Source organism: Anomaloglossus baeobatrachus, chromosome 4 (genome assembly GCF_048569485.1).
Source record: "Anomaloglossus baeobatrachus isolate aAnoBae1 chromosome 4, aAnoBae1.hap1, whole genome shotgun sequence".
Lineage (NCBI taxonomy): Eukaryota > Metazoa > Chordata > Amphibia > Anura > Aromobatidae > Anomaloglossus > Anomaloglossus baeobatrachus.
In genome coordinates, this window is record NC_134356.1 from 599,016,014 (window position 1) to 599,033,118 (window position 17,105).

Consider the following 17,105-nt stretch of genomic DNA (forward strand, 5'->3'; position numbering starts at 1 on the left):
CGCAAAACGCAAGGGTGCCAAGGCACAGACATTATAGGCTGCCTGTACCGCATGTGGGGCTGCTCTACCGGCAGGTTCCACTGACCCCCATTGTGTGCAGTGCTCGGCCCCTGTGCAACTTGCACAGCCGGGGCCTCTGCTGGACGTGACCCAGGGTGTACCACCTGTGAATGCTGTCCAGGTGACAGGAACAGAGTTTGCAGCTTTTGCTGACAGATTGTCTATGACCATGTCAAAGATTCTTGAAACATTGCAGTCTAGACCAGTAACTCAGACCATGGACACTGTGGCATCATTGCTCCCTGGTCCCCCTCAGCTGGAACACTTCCAAGCTCCGGGGGTGTCACATGCACCCCAGGGTGACGATTCTGACTCGGACGACAGTCCCAGACAACCTAAGCGGGCTCGTTATGAGGGGCCCTCAACTTTGTCTCACTGGTCAGGATCCCAGCGGGACGAATCTATGGGGGATGAGGCGGATGTAACTGATCAAGATTCTGATCCTGGGTCCGCTCTCAATCTGGATACACCGGATGGTGACGCCATAGTGAATGATCTTATAGCGTCCATCAATAGGATGTTAGATATTTCTCCGCCAGCTCCTACTGAGGAGGAGGCAGCTTCACAGCAGGAGAAATTCCATTTCAGATATCCCAAGCGTAAATTAAGCACTTTTCTGGACCACGCTGACTTTAGAGATGCAATCCAGAAACACCACGCTTATCCTGAGAAGCGGTTTTCTAAACGGCTTAAAGATACACGCTATCCTTTTCCCCCTGACGTGGTCAAGGGTTGGGCCCAGTGTCCCAAGGTGGACCCTCCAATCTCCAGGCTTGCAGCTAGATCCTTAGTTGCAGTAGAAGATGGAGCGGCACTTAAAGATGCCACTGACAGGCAGATGGAGCTCTGGCTGAAATCCATCTATGAAGCTATTGGAGCGTCGTTGGCGCCAGCTTTCGCAGCCGTATGGGCACTCCAAGCTATTTCAGCTGGGCTTATACAAGTCGACTCGGTCACACGTACATCTGCCCCGCAGGTGGCACCATTGACCTCTCAAATGTCTGCATTCGCGTCTTACGCGATTAATGCTGTCCTGGACTCTACGAGCCGTACGGCGGTGGCGTCAGCCAACTCCGTGGTTTTGCGCAGAGCCCTGTGGTTGAGAGAATGGAAAGCAGATTCTGCTTCCAAGAAGTGCTTAACCAGTTTGCCCTTTTCTCGTGACCGATTGTTTGGGGAGCGTTTGGATGAAATCATTAAACACTCCAAGGGTAAGGACTCATCCTTACCTCAACACAGACAAAACAAGCCCCAACAAAGGAGGGGTCAGTCTGGTTTTCGGTCCTTTCGAGGCTCAGGCAGGTCCCAATTCTCCTCGTCCAAGAGGACTCAAAAGGATCAGAGAGGCTCAGATTCTTGGCGGACGCAGTCACGCCCAAAAAAGACAGCAGGAAGAACCGTTACCAAGACGGCTTCCTCATGACTTTCAGCCTCCTCTCTCCACATCCTCGGTCGGTGGCAGGCTCTCCCGCTTTGGCGACATTTGGCTGTCACAGGTCAAAGACCGTTGGGTGAGGGACATTCTGTCTCACGGGTACAGGATAGAGTTCAGCTCTCGTCCTCCAACTCGTTTCTTCAGAACTTCCCCACCGCCCGACCGAGCCGATGCTCTGCTGCAGGCGGTGGCCGCTCTAAAGGCGGAAGGAGTGGTGACTTCCGTTCCTCTTCAGGAACAAGGTCACGGTTTTTACTCCAATCTGTTTGTGGTGCCAAAGAAGGACGGGTCCTTTCGGCCCGTCCTGGATCTAAAGTTGCTCAACAAACACGTAAAAACCAGGAGGTTCCGGATGGAATCTCTCCGCTCCGTCATAGCCTCAATGTCTCAAGGAGATTTCTTAGCATCAATAGACATCAAGGATGCTTATCTTCACGTGCCGATTGCGCCAGAGCATCAGCGTTTTCTACGCTTCGTTATAGAAAGCGAACACCTGCAGTTCGTAGCGTTACCTTTCGGGCTGGCAACAGCCCCTCGGGTCTTCACCAAGGTCATGGCAGCAGTAGTAGCTGTCCTGCACTCGCAGGGTCACTCCGTGATCCCGTATTTGGACGATCTACTTATAAAGGCACCCTCTCAAGAGGCATGCCAACACAGTCTGAACGTGGCACTGAAGACTCTCCAGAGTTTCGGGTGGATTATCAACTTTTCAAAGTCAAATCTAACCCCGACCCAATCACTAACATATCTTGGCATGGAGTTTCATACTCTCTCAGCGATAGTGAAGCTTCCACTGGACAAGCAGTGCTCTCTGCAGACAGGGGTGCAATCTCTCCTGCAGAACCAGTCCCACTCCTTGAGGCGCCTCATGCATTTCCTAGGGAAGATGGTGGCAGCAATGGAAGCAGTCCCTTTCGCGCAGTTTCATCTGCGCCCTCTACAATGGGACATTCTCCGCCAATGGGACGGGAAGTCGACGTCCCTCGACAGGGATGTCTCCCTCTCTCAGGCAACCAAGGACTCTCTCCGATGGTGGCTTCTTCCCACCTCATTGTCAAAAGGAAAGTCGTTCCTACCCCCATCCTGGGCGGTGGTCACGACAGATGCGAGCCTATCAGGGTGGGGAGCAGTGTTTCTTCACCACAGGGCTCAGGGTACGTGGACTCAGAGAGAGTCCACCCTTCAGATCAATGTTCTGGAAATCAGAGCAGTCTATCTTGCTCTGCGAGCCTTCCAACATTGGCTGGAGGGCAAGCAGATCCGGATTCAGTCGGACAATTCCACAGCGGTGGCGTACATCAACCACCAAGGGGGAACACGCAGTCGACAAGCCTTTCAAGAAGTCCGGCGGATTCTGACGTGGGTGGAAAACACAGCATCCACCATATCCGCAGTTCACATCCCAGGCGTGGAAAACTGGGAAGCAGACTTTCTCAGTCGCCAGGGCATGGACGCAGGGGAATGGTCCCTTCACCCGGACGTGTTTCAGGAGATCTGTCGCCGCTGGGGGATGCCGGACGTCGACCTGATGGCGTCACGGCACAACAACAAGGTCCCGGTTTTCATGGCACGGTCTCACGATCACCGAGCTCTGGCGGCAGACGCCTTAGTTCAGGATTGGTCGCAGTTCCGACTACCTTATGTGTTCCCACCTCTGGCATTGTTGCCCAGAGTGATCCGCAAAATCAGGTCCGACTGCCGTTGCGCCATTCTCGTCGCTCCAGACTGGCCAAGGAGGTCGTGGTACCCGGATCTGTGGCATCTCACGGTAGGACAACCGTGGGCGCTACCAGGCCGTCCAGACTTGCTGTCTCAAGGGCCGTTTTTCCATCTGAATTCTGCGGCCCTGAACCTGACTGTGTGGCCATTGAGTCCTGGATCCTAGGGACCTCAGGTTTATCTCATGATGTTGTTGCCACCATGAGACAGGCTAGGAAACCATCCTCCGCCAAGATCTACCACAGAACGTGGAAGATATTCTTATCTTGGTGCTCTGCTCAGGGAGTTTCTCCCTGGCCATTTGCATTGCCTATTTTTCTTTCCTTCCTGCAGTCTGGGTTGGAAAAAGGTTTGTCGCTTAGCTCCCTTAAAGGACAAGTCTCTGCGCTATCCGTATTCTTTCAGAAGCGCCTGGCGCGACTTCCTAAGGTACGCACGTTCCTGCAAGGGGTTTGTCATCTCATTCCCCCTTACAAGCGGCCATTGGAACCCTGGGATCTGAACAAGGTTCTGATTGCTCTCCAGAAGCCACCTTTCGAGCCTATGAAGGAGATTTCCTTTTCTCGGCTTTCACAGAAAGTGGCTTTTCTGGTGGCGGTCACGTCTCTTCGGAGAGTGTCAGAGCTGGCGGCGTTATCTTGCAAATCTCCCTTCCTGGTGTTTCACCAAGACAAGGTAGTACTGCGTCCAATTCCAGAGTTTCTTCCCAAGGTGGTATCTTCCTTTCATCTCAATCAGGATATCACTTTACCATCTTTGTGTCCGCATCCAGTTCACCAATTTGAAAAGGGTTTACATCTGTTGGACCTGGTGAGAGCACTCAGGATCTACATTTCCCGCACGGCGTCTCTGCGCCGTTCGGATGCACTCTTTATCCTGGTCGCTGGTCAGCATAAAGGGTCGCAAGCTTCCAAATCCACCCTTGCGCGGTGGATCAAGGAACCAATTCTTCACGCCTACCGTTCTGCTGGGCTTCCGACTCCTTCTGGACTGAAGGCCCATTCTACCAGAGCCGTGGGTGCGTCCTGGGCATTACGGCATCAGGCTACGGCTCAGCAGGTGTGCCAGGCGGCTACCTGGTCGAGTCTGCACACTTTCACCAAGCATTATCAGGTGCATACCTACGCTTCGGCGGATGCCAGCCTAGGTAGACAAGTCCTGCAGGCGGCGGTGGCCCACCTGTAAGAAAGGGCTGCCTGACAGCCCGATCGCGAGGTATTATTTTACCCACCCAGGGACTGCTTTTGGACGTCCCAATTGTCTGGGTCTCCCAATTAGGAGCGAAAAAGAAGAAGGGAATTTTGTTTACTTACCGTAAATTCCTTTTCTTCTAGCTCCAATTGGGAGACCCAGCACCCGCCCTGTTTTTCTGAGGGTATTTGTTTTTCGGGTGCACATGTTGTTCATGTTAATAACTTACGTTCTCCGATATTGTTTATCGGATTGAATTTGTTTTTGAAACAGTTATTGGCTTTCCTCCTTCTTGCTTTTGCACTAAAACTGAAGGACCCGTGCTCCCACGGGGGGGTGTATAGCCAGAAGGGGAGGGGCCTTACACTTTTAAGTGTAGTACTTTGTGCGGCCTCCGGAGGCAGTAGCTATACACCCAATTGTCTGGGTCTCCCAATTGGAGCTAGAAGAAAAGGAATTTACGGTAAGTAAACAAAATTCCCTTCTTTGTATTTTGTCTGTTATTTTCCCCTGTTTTTAAAGAAATATTAAGTTATATTTTATTATTACCCTGCTGATACATCCATTCCCTTTATTTGGGTAATTGCTCTTGCTACTGATATTGGCATCTGTAACAAACCCCTTTGCCTCGTTCAGTGCATTTGCAAATAGAAATCGGGCAACAAACTAAATTTGTACTGATTTGAAGAAGAACGCAGCTGCACGTCTCCTCAGATTCAGAAGTCTGGGAATTCTACTGTGGTCAGATTGTGAACAGAAGCCGTGGAGTGAAATAAGGTTGTAGCACCATCTATTGGTCACATGTAAGTGAATGTATCTATTACACGCCCTAATAATCAATAGCTAGCGGGTGCACCCACTGGACGGCCACCCTTAGTCCTGTGAGCCTGTCCTTCTATGACTTCTTTACGAGGACCGTGCGCTGCAGCTGATTACATAACCCCCTCCTCCTCTCGTCAGCCTGGAGCATTCACCAGCTTATGTGCCCTAATTTAAGGAGATTATCTGTCAGCTAGAAATGATGACTGTTATCCTTAAAAGCATGTAGATATTAGCGGATGTTAGAAAAATAAATTTAAATTTGCAGCATTTGGAACTACAAAGTCCTGCAGGCCACTGGTATATCCAGATTTAGTAGGTCGGCTTCATATATACTTGGTTCCGTGTTGTGATGTCTTAATCAATGAGTGTCTATTATCCAGATTTTGAAGCTACAACCACGGCCGTCTTCTGTCTCCTCACAGGTTGCCAGTCGCAGGGTTATTCAGTATGGTGCGGCCTTCATGCTGCTGTTGGGCATGATTGGGAAGTTCAGTGCCCTCTTTGCCTCTCTGCCTGATCCAGTTCTTGGTGCTTTATTCTGCACCTTGTTTGGTAAGATAGTGAAACATGATGTACAGTGAGGATAACCTCAGTCAGTCCTGTAGCAATTAACACCTCATATGTTCTTCATCTTAGGCATGATCACTGCTGTGGGGCTCTCCAACCTTCAGTTTGTGGACTTGAACTCCTCCAGAAACCTATTTGTTCTAGGCTTCTCTATTTTCTTTGGGCTCATGCTTCCTAGTTATTTAAAGCAGAACCCGCTGGTCACAGGTAAGTCCAGATTTATTACATTTAAAGGGGTTATCCGGCTTATTTTGACTTTTTTTTTTATTATTACCCTATTGGGCTACATTGGGGCAGGTAAGTAGATAGTGAGCACTTACCTGCGCTGCTGTCAGCCCCTCTCCCCTGGCTCAGAGTGGTCATGTGACCGCTCCAGCCGCGATTTTGCTACTTCCAGTCATTTCATGTCAACATGGGCAGGACCATGTTGACATGCAAATCTGAGAACAGCATGTTGCCGCCCTGCTGGGCAGGTACATTGCGTGGAGTCTCAGCTCCCTTCCCTGCACCCTCCCACACATTCCCCCACACATTCCCCCACACCCGTACTCTCCCCGCCCACGGTGTCACCGCCAGCACCGGGCCCCCTGCTCAGGATAGTCCTTGTCCCGCTCCAGCCCCGCGGCTGCCCGCACTGCAATATCAGCAGCTTCTCACCCTGCAGTGCTGGCAGCCGCGGGGATGACTAGCGCTGCTGTCAGGGGGTCAGATGAGATTATCGTTACCTGCTGTGACGATCTTCGCTTCACTCCTGTCAGCGCCGTCGCTGCCTTCTAAGCCCGCTGCGTTCTCTCGTCACTAGCGGTGACGTCACGGGCGATACTGCTGAGAACGCGGCTGGCATAGAAGGCAGTGACAGCGCTGGCAGGAGAGCAGGAGATGGTCACAGCAGGTAATGATCTCATCTAACCTCCTGGCAGCAGCGCTAGTCATCCCTTGCAGTGACCTGGACTGACCTATTGATGTTAGCCCAGGTCACTGCATTACTCTCCCAGCCAATGGGGAACATTCTGTTCTTTATTGACTGGGACATTGACTACGGTATGGATCGTTGTGGAACCCCCTTATTGGATTACGCCGGACCTGGATTTGTTTTTCTTTTCAATAAATTGGTGAAAGAGGGAATGTTTTGGGGAGTGTTTTTTTTTTTTAAATAAAACTTTTTTTGTTGTGTATTTTTTTTTTTTTTTTTTTTTAACTACGGACTGGGTTTGTGATGTCAGGTATCTGGTAGACGCTTGACATCACCAACCCCAGGGCTTGATGCCAGGTGACATTACACATCTGGCATCAACCCCATATAGTACCCCGTTTGCCACCGCACCAAGGCACGGGATGAGTTGGGGCGAAGCGCCAGGATTGGCACATCTAATGGATGCGCCACTTCTGGGGCGGCTATGGCCTGCTATTTTTAGGCTGGGGAGTGTCCAATAACAGTGGACCTCCCTAGTCTGAGAATACCAGTCCACAGCTGTCCGCTTTACCTTAGCTGGTGATCCAATTTGGGGGGGACACCATGTTTTTTGTTTTAAATTATTTATTTAATTTAAAATAACAGCGTGGGGTGCCCTCTGTTTTGGATTACCAGCCAAGGTGAAGCTCCCAGCTGTGGTTTGCAGGCTGCAGCCATCTGCTTTACCCTAGCTGGCTACAACAGATATGGGGGACCCCACGTCGTTTTTTTTTTTAAATGATTTATTGGTTAAGTACAAGGCTAAGCACCCTTTAGTGCCACATGAAAGTCACAAAAGGGTGCCAGCTTAGGATATGCAGGGGGGTAGGACATTGTATATGTCTTTCTCATCTATCTATCTATCTATCTATCTATCTATCTATCTATAGGGCCCTGTTCCCTCTGTACTAGTCTGTCTACTGTAACTTGTGTATGTATTCTGTATGTAACCCCTTCTCATGTACAGCACCATGGAATTAATGGTGCTCTATAAATAAATAATATCTATCTATCCCTCCCTCTATTCATTCATTCATTCATCCCTCTATTTCTCTGTCTCTATATCTATCTATTCATCTCTCTATCTACTCATCTATTTATCTTTCTTGCTACTTCCGTTGTTTGCGGTCCGCAAAAAAAACGAAAGGCACACGGAAGACACACGGATGCATCCGTGAAAAAATGGACCATTTTTTTTTGGCGTACTGCAAAAACGGAACGGTCATGTGAATGTAGCCTACATGTATCCATATGGAGGTAGGGGTCTGTACAGAACGATGGTGGGGGAGGGGGCGGCGGTACAGAGCTGTGTGTGTGTGTGTGTGTGTGTGTGTGTGGGGGGGGGTAGGGTTGCAGAGCCTGATGTGGTGTGGGGCGTAGAGCCCGATGTGTGTGGTGCAGAGTCCGATGTGGGGCTGTTATTTCCAATGCTAGAGTGATAACAGGTCAGGTGCTGGGTCAGAATACAGGCAGGGGGTGGGGCTGGACACTGAGGCCGGGCGGTGCCAGCTCTGATTGAGGTTTAGCACAGGAAGTTTATCATGTTTGCTGGAGCAGAATGTAAACAAAGAGCTGCAGAGAATAAAGGGATAATTCAAGAGGAACAAAAGTTAGAAAATAAAAAATAACAATGTAGGGGTGTTTTATGTAACAATACAGCACCGATAAACTCAAATTTTTTTGGTAAGCTAATGTCGGACAACTCCTTTTAAAGGTTTTTTTGAAACGATATCGATTGCATGTGCTTAGGATAAGCCATCAGTTTCAGATTGAGGGCTCCATATTTCTGGTACCCCCACTGATCAGATGATTGAGCCGCGATGCTTTGCCAAGCACAATGCTCCCTTTAGAGGACCTGTCTTTAAAAGGAATTTAGTGACCGTTCCCCCCCCTTTTCTTTTCCAGGTATTGCAGAGATTGATCAAGTATTAAATGTGCTGCTTACAACAGCCATGTTTGTGGGAGGCTGTGTGGCGTTCATCCTGGATAACACTATTCCTGGTGAGTGATTTACCGATGGACGTGATGGTAAAGTTCATCCTCAAATGAGCTGCAATCACTTTTGGGTAATATCAGCTGCTCTGCGCTTCTGACGTTGGATTTTAGGCTGTGGCCAAAGAAAGTTTAAACCATTGGTCGCAGCCCAACAAGAGCTCTGTCCAGGATTTGAACCCATGACCTCTCGCACCCCAAGCGACAGTCATACCGCTAGACCAATTGGTTTAAAACCAGCCCAACAGGCTGTCAGTCAATGAGCTCTGTCCGGGATTTGAACCAATGACCTCTTGCATCCCAAGCGACAATCATACTATTAGACCAAAGAGGGCATGTGTCCAAACAAAGAATAATTAGGTCACAGTTGCACTCACTGAGCATCTACTGAGGGGAGCAACAAAATATCAAGACCTGATTAATATATTTGTGATGGACCTCCACCCGTCCCTCTTCTTACATATGATGGTAGCCTTGTTACTTGTTAACTTGAGATTGACTTGGCAAGAGGTTGAAGCAACGGCTCCTACAGACGTCTGTTCTTTTTCCGTAGCAAGTCTATCAATGTTTTTCTTGACTAGTACTCATACCTGTTAGTCTATGAAGCTGTTCACTTGTCCATGTATTTTTGTGAACCGAGTGGTCTGCACTAAATCACAGAGACGTGTCTGATTTTCATTTGCGTCATGGATCAAACTCCCCAATGCAAATCTGAGCAGTTAAAAAAAATTGTATGCCATCTGTGCGCTTTTTTTCACTGACTGAAGTCTGATATTTTTTTTTTAATTATTATTATTATTATTATTATTATTATTATTAATGAGAAAAACAAATAAAGTTCTAATTGTAAGAACTGACCAAACTACGAGTAGGGTTGCTGCTGTACGTTGTTTTACTCCACAAGCTTGACTTCAGCAACTTAGAACTACTGCTGGACACCTCCGGTTGCAAGGGTTATTTTAGGGCAGATCATGATGGCAGAGCTACTTTATTTTGGATATAAATTTGTAGCCCTTGTTTATTTCCAAATTATATAAATGAGCCAGGTTTATGGTCCTGAAATTAACCCTTTAATTAAGAGTTGTCTCATAATCTGTATTTATTACTGATTCACAGAATAGATGGTAAATTTAAGGTTTCTAGGGGTCTGGCTGCTGAGACACCCACTGATCATTAGAACTGGGGTCCCACAATCCTCTTTTTCAGAGGTCAGGAACTTTTGGCTCGTGAGCCAGATGTGGCTCTTTTGATGGCTACATCTGGCTCGCGAACAAATCTTTAATAAAAAAAATATCGCATTTTCTGGTTTGTAAGACACACTTTTTTTTCCTCGAAAAATGGGGGTACATCTTACAAACCGCACATAGCTTACAGTGTTGGCGCAGGTTCGGGGATACTGCGGGCTCGCGGGGTATCTCGGCGGCAAGCCCATAGTAGCCGGCGGACTGCGGGCTGCTATGACTCTCCCACAGTTGACGAGATCAATTTCAAGAAAATGGCCGTGGAGGCGATGCGTGTGCAGACAGGACTCCACAGCCACTTTCTTGAAGTCGAGCTGCGCATGCACCACAGCCCTTTTTATTGAATTCGATCTCATCAACTGCGCCAACCACCGGCAGATCAATGGCACCCACTGCCGTGACACCCCACAAGCCCACAGCAGTATCGCTGACCTTCCACATTCTGAGCCTCTTGAGCTGTGTGAGACACCCCCTCCTTCGTGCCCGCAGCATCGCCTACCCTGCCTCCTGGAACCTTCTGAGCCGCTCCCCCCTGGTGAGTATGGCTCTCACGGAATTACATTTTAAAATATGTAACGTTCATGGCTGTCAGCCAAAAAGGTTCCTAACCCCTGCTCTATTTGAATGCAGATGTAGTGAGCATGTGAGACCACCACACCGAAAGAGCAAGTGTGACCTCTATATAATTCCATTCACACACAGTATTTGGGATTATTAGGGTTCCAGTGATTGAAACCTCAAGAATTAAAAAATTATAGCCTATTCTGTGGATAGGTGACATATGTTCATGGGACAACCCGTTTACCGAATCGGTATAAGATGAGTTGAACCTAGGCTTTATGCCATAAATTCAACTATGACCAGGGCTACAGAGTTAATGTCACAAAGATTAAAGGGAACCTGTCACCAGGTTTTTTTTTTCTTCCCCTATCTGTAGAGACAGAGACCCTGATTCCAGTGATGTATCACTTACTGAGTGGTTTGCTGTCATTTTGATATCAGTGTTTTCTCAGCTTGAGATCTAGCAGTTTATACAGAGCTCAAGAATATGCTGGAATACCTGGCAGCACGCCAAGTAGTCCTGTAATGATAATCTATTGCTGCTTAATCAGTGATTTTATCAAAACTACACTAAGCAGTCCAATAATTGACACACCACTGGAATCAAGATCTCTGCCCCTACGTTATGCTGCTCTGAGATTAGGTGACAAAAACCTGGTGATAGATTCCCTTTAAAGAGTCTTTCATAGGGGTCTTAAAAGGGTCTTTAAGCACCCTGTATGATTACATATGATTGTTCTTCCAGGCACGCCCGAAGAAAGGGGAATCCGGAAATGGAAGCGAGGGGTCGGCAAAGGAGCAGCTGCTGGTGAAGGCATGGAGTCGTACGACCTGCCGTTCATTATGAACTTTCTCCGGAAGTACAAATGCTTTAGCTACCTTCCTATCAGTCCTACCTTTACAGGATACAAGTGGAAGGCTGCGAAGAACAGGAAGAGTCGGCGAGGGGAGGAGGAATCCAAAGTATAGCCCCGGCCTCCAGATCCAGTTGTCGTACAGTAATGTCTCTGCAATCTTTTGACAGATTCCCCAAGTTTTGATCCAGAAGTGTGTGTTTATACTCCGTATACTTTTACATAGAAAAATTCCAGGGCTGAGACATGAGGGTGCACTACGGGCTCAACCCTTTGACCGCCAGGTTGACCTTGTGCCTCTCGTTGCATTTTCACCCAAATGTTTCCTTTTTAAAACCCCCTTTTTACTCTCATTAATCTTTACAAGCAATATGTCCTGCCTGACCTTTGCCACCTTACCCTTCCTCGGTGCATGGCCGTGTTGAACGTATTCGGGTGCCATGCCAGCTGTAGGCTCTTTCTCTTCGTTGCTCCTCGGTCTCAGCTCTGAAATGTTTCTTTTCCACCAGTCTCCTCCGAAAACCTAAAGTGCAATGTTTCATAAGAGGATTGTCCTTCCCATCATTTCATCTTTCTACCAGGAGACTAAAGCTTGCGGAGAGGGGGACTGGGTTTAATTTTCCTTGTGTAGAGGCCAGTATAGCCACTAGGTGGTGCTCACTTCTGACCATCGGCCATGTAAATGGAGATGACTTCTGAAGTATATGTACATTTATTTATGTTGTCATTTGCACAGCCATTCATATCATGTATCTGGTTTACCAGTGCAGCAAAATTCTTGTAATATTTATCTTTTTTTTTTTTTTTTTAAATTGGTATTTATTGGATTCCATTTGCCTTAATGATATTTCAATGATATGTCATGGATTTTTAGGGATTTGAGTTTCCAATATGCGAAACCCTTTATAATCCGTAGTACATATCTGTGCAACTATTAAGATATCCAGTGAAATTCTCTAAACTGCGTAACTACGTTCGGTCCCATCCACATGGGATAGTATTCTTAAAGTGTACATGTTACTGACATGTAATAGAAGTGGCCATATTGGCTAAATATTCATATTTAACAATATGTGAGGAACAAGTGATATCACTGAAGAATAAAGGCTTTATTCACCCTAGGAGGTGGAGTGCTGCATTACAAAAACTTTTTATACATTCACTTTGCACTTTTTCTAGTTGCATTTTTTACCCATGTTAAAGGAGTTGTCTGAAACGTTAAAAAAAAAAATCCCAAACTGCACTAAAACACCGAGAATAAAAAGATAAATCACATTTTAAAGCTGCCGCTGCTTTGGTTCCCTTCAGGCTGTGTGCGTGCGACCTCTGCAGCCATTGACAGACTGCAGCATGAGTAAACGCAGACAGAGAGCTGTGGAAGCTGATGGGAAACTTATTGAAAATCTTAAAAAAATTTTAAAAGTCAGCAACAATAAAAAGACATAAATACTCACCATATTTTTTCGGACTATAAGACACCTCATCATAAGACGAACACCAGGTGTAGACAGCAAAACATTAGAAAAAGCATACTAAATAAAACTTCCCTAGTGATGCAAAGTGGAGGGGTCATTATCCCCAATTTTAAAGCTATAGATGCACACCACTCAACTACATAGTCTTCACATATGTATTTAGTAAGACCTGGCTCAACTATAAAAAGTAGGGTGCCAGAAACAAAAACCAATGCTAGAGAATTAGACTAATTTCGGCACACCGAGAAAGGAGAAGAGTTCTTTGAACAAAAACTCGCGTGATTTATTGGCAAGGTATATAAAGAAAAAAAGTCCAAAGTGTCGACCCTTCAGGGGTCTTTTTTAAGGACAATTTAGTCTATAAAAGGTAAGTATACAATTGTATTCTCCAAGGAGGTATATGTTAAACCGTGAGTTATATACCTTAGGAATAGAAAAAGGAGGTTCAACATATAAATGGACAATGTTCGAAATATCTCAATGGCCTAACAACCATCCAATACCAATGGTGAAATGTGAATCATAAATGATGGATGAGAAGAGGTAGTCACTCGGTCGCGAAGAAGAGTTGGATCCAGGCAAGTATGTAAATTATCTGGTAAGGCGTATAGTGAGATAATTGCATAAGCAGATATGCCTGAAGGGAAATATGTGGCCCGTAGGAGGTATATCAATAACCAAGAGGATCCCATGATGTGGGTAAATTGGGGCTGTAATGGGCCTGCGTCAACAGAGAGGGAAAACGGGCACATACTTGCCTGGATCCAACTCTTCTTCGCCACCGAGTGACTACCTCTTCTCATCCATCATTTATGATTCACATTTCACCATTGGTATTGGATGGTTGTTAGGCCATTGAGATATTTTGGACATTGTCCATTTATACGTTGAACCTCCTTTTTCTATTCCTAAGGTATATAACTCACGGTTTAACATATACCTCCTTGGAGAATACAATTGTATATTTACCTTTATAGACTAAATTGTCCTTGAAAAAGACCCCTGAAGGGTCGACATGTTGGACTTTTTTTCTTTATATACCTTGGCAATAAATCCCGCGAGTTATTGATCAAAGAACTTTTCTCCTTTCTCCTATCTTGGTGTGCCGAGGTTAGTCTAATTCTCTAACATATTCTTCACATAGACACACAGTTTTGCTAAATTTGCACAGACACAACACAGCTTTGCTATATTCACATTTATATACACACACGGACACCGCTCTTCTACATACACACACAGTGTACACATTACCACATTTTGCAGTTACTTGCAGGTATGTGACTGATCACATGAGACATGAAAGGTCATGGAGCTAGTCAGGTGGAAGGTCCTTCAGTTGCACAGGATATACAACCTCTACGTAGGTCTCATCAGCTTTGTCTCCTGCTCTGCACTGATCTCAAAGATCCGTGTGGGGCAGGAAGAGATGGAGCGGAAGGACCACTGTGTCAGCATTCCCCATCACGGTTGCCTCCCGACTGAAACGCACAAACTTTACAGCAAGTATTTTTTTTTCTTGCTTAAGTGTGAATGTGTGTGTGTGTGTGTGTGTGTGTGTGTATGTGTGTGATTTTATTTATATATATATATATATATATATATATATATATATATATATATATATATATATATATATATATATATATATATATATATATATATATATACTATAATCTAATATAATTTCAAATTGTTTTACACAGGCTGAGTCAAAGAATAAGTATGATTAAAAAAAAAAAGATCTAAGTTATATATAAATTTATTTTTCCAAGATTTTCAAAAAGTTTCCTGTTGGGCAGAAAAAAAGGCACAGCAGAAGTGAATTATTAAGACTTTGCAGTGTGAAGTATATGATTTACCTTATTGGCCATGTTCACACACCGGTTTTTGTTCAAAGTTTTCAAGCATAAAACTGCTTCCAGAGAGGCTTTTGGGGGAGTCTTTGGAGCCGTTTTTCTGATTTTCATTAAGTGGTTTTTTTGCAGCCTTTTGCTTTGTCAGTGCCTAGTTTGAAGTGGATCACACGAGGCGACTGTTAAAACTACTTCACGGAAAAAAATATTTTGAAAACTCGTCATAAGAACAGGAAGAGTTTTCAAAGTGATTTTGAGGAAAATCCACTTCAATTTGGGGAAAAAAGTGCCAAAAATCTCTGTGTGGACATAAAAGGAAGCTAAGTGCGATCCTGATGGTCACGTGGTTACGCTTGTACTTGCCGTTATTTAACTCCACTTTTTGAAACCGAATCTTGAAAAGCTGCATAGTTTCTCGATGGCTTTGTAGATACATTAGCTACAATTGCCATCCTTTTTTGTAATGCAATTATATCCGAGAACCAGCCTAATTAATTAAGTAGCCAAAGCAAAATGTGAAGAGGCCTTCGGACACTGATATCACCCCATTCATTTTCCTCAATATTACCGGTTGAGCGCTCGCTCCGGGCAAGTGGCAGGTACACTTTAAAAGGTAATTGATTTCTGATCGTGATTGAACTGTTACCTCCTGTTCTGCGGGAGGACAGACCTACAGTAATTTCTACTTTCTTAATGGGTCTCGTGTATCAAAACCCTCTCGAAGAAAAGAACACCTTGTCGTCCATTGCAAACCAGTCATAAGTCAAGTTTTATTTGTTCGGAGGAAAATTAATTGCTGTGGGCAACTAGGACACTTTTTAAGAGTCCCGGTATATCTGTATATTTGGGGATTATTCAGTTACAAGGCAGCATCCGCACAAAATAAAGAACATAGGGGGCACCCGGCTTATTCACTTGGAACAGACACACATTGGGGCAGAATTATAAAAACTGACAAAAATAAACTTTGTTGCCCATAGCAAAAGCATAAATTATCTGTGATTAGATGCTGAGGGCAACAAAGACTGTTGTTACCAAAGATCGCTGCATTCAGCCCATTGCGAGTGAATGCGACCACGTTGCCATCTGCTAGCGAGTCACAAAAACTCAGATTTTTTTTTTTTGCCTCTTGCTGTCATGATGGTGAGTTGTTACAATGTGATCTCATTCCCTTGCAATATTTGGGATGTAGCAGCATTATAATTCGATGTCTGGTCAGGCGACCTTTGCCTTAGCCTCTGCCTATTCCATATGTTTAGAAAACTGCCTGATATTGTCACAAAGCCGGCATGGCATTCTAGAACGGATATTATTTCTCCATCACCACGCACCATCCACTGCCTTTCCAACGTGACAGATCTTAGTGTGTTGTACTCTTGCCTTATAATAGACGGATCCCGTGCTCCACTCTGTTGTTCATGTGCAACCCTTTACAAGGTTGTGGGAATACAAGGAAATCCAGGGCACCTGACATTTTCCTTTTGGTAACAGTAAAATCACAACGTTTCAGCCTTGCAGGGTGTATACTGGAATACTGAGAAATCCAGGGCTCCAGACATACTCCTTTTGGGAACAGTAAAATCACAATGTTTCAACCTCGCAGGGTGTATAATGGAATACTGGGAAATCCAGGGCTCCAGACATCCTCCTTTTGGGAACAGTAAAATCACAATGTTTCAACCTCGCAGGGTGTATAATGGAATACTGGGAAATCCAGGGCTCCAGACATCCTCCTTTTGGTAACAGTTAAATCACAATGTTTCTGCCTCATAGGGCCTTTATCAAGCATATCTTTTTCTATGAATTGATAAAAGCCCTGTGCAGCTGAAACATTGTGATTTTTATGTACTAATAGAGCTACGCTACCAAAACGACATCTGTTGTTCTGGTTACTGGATTTCCCTTTACCAGTACGTGATTCTGTTCTCTTCTGGTTTTGCGGTTTCCGTTGCTGTACACAAATGGCTCTATAACTCCAGATCTATTCAGGGTCGCTCCTGTTTAGGAAATTGGATGCTTATTGCAGTATGTGGTCTAGAACAATGCCGTCACGATAATCAGCCTTGAGTACTCCAATTGGCCTGATTGGATTTCATTCACTGACCCTCTTCTTTGTGAAATCGAATACTGCCCGACCTTTGAGATTATAATGTTTATACGCACAATTGGGTCTGAGTGGCATCCTCCATTCATTTCATGGTTCAGTACATTTTACCTTTTGCAGCCAATCAGCCAGTGTGTTCTCCTGTTTCATTGTGCAGAACTAAAGTCTTCTATGCTAAAAAGAAAAGTGCAGTATTATATAAAACTACCAAGTATAGTGTCAGTATCCAGGCTCCTTACAAACTTTACACATCCCAGTTTATGATGTTTGAAGAGT

The 17,105-nt window shown here is 45.5% G+C and overlaps 1 protein-coding gene across 1 annotated transcript in view; it reads left to right on the plus strand.

Moving 5' to 3' along the window:
- The window catches only part of SLC23A2 (solute carrier family 23 member 2), a 51,007-nt gene extending 37,878 nt beyond the window's left edge, over window positions 1–13,129 (plus strand). The window contains exons 9-12 of the mRNA XM_075342923.1: window positions 5,650–5,779; window positions 5,864–6,001; window positions 8,652–8,747; window positions 11,286–13,129. Of these exons, the coding sequence (XP_075199038.1) occupies window positions 5,650–5,779; window positions 5,864–6,001; window positions 8,652–8,747; window positions 11,286–11,509 (588 nt within the window). The 3' untranslated portion in view covers window positions 11,510–13,129. The remainder of the gene's footprint in view (window positions 1–5,649; window positions 5,780–5,863; window positions 6,002–8,651; window positions 8,748–11,285) is intronic.
- Window positions 13,130–17,105: the final 3,976 nt, after the last annotated feature.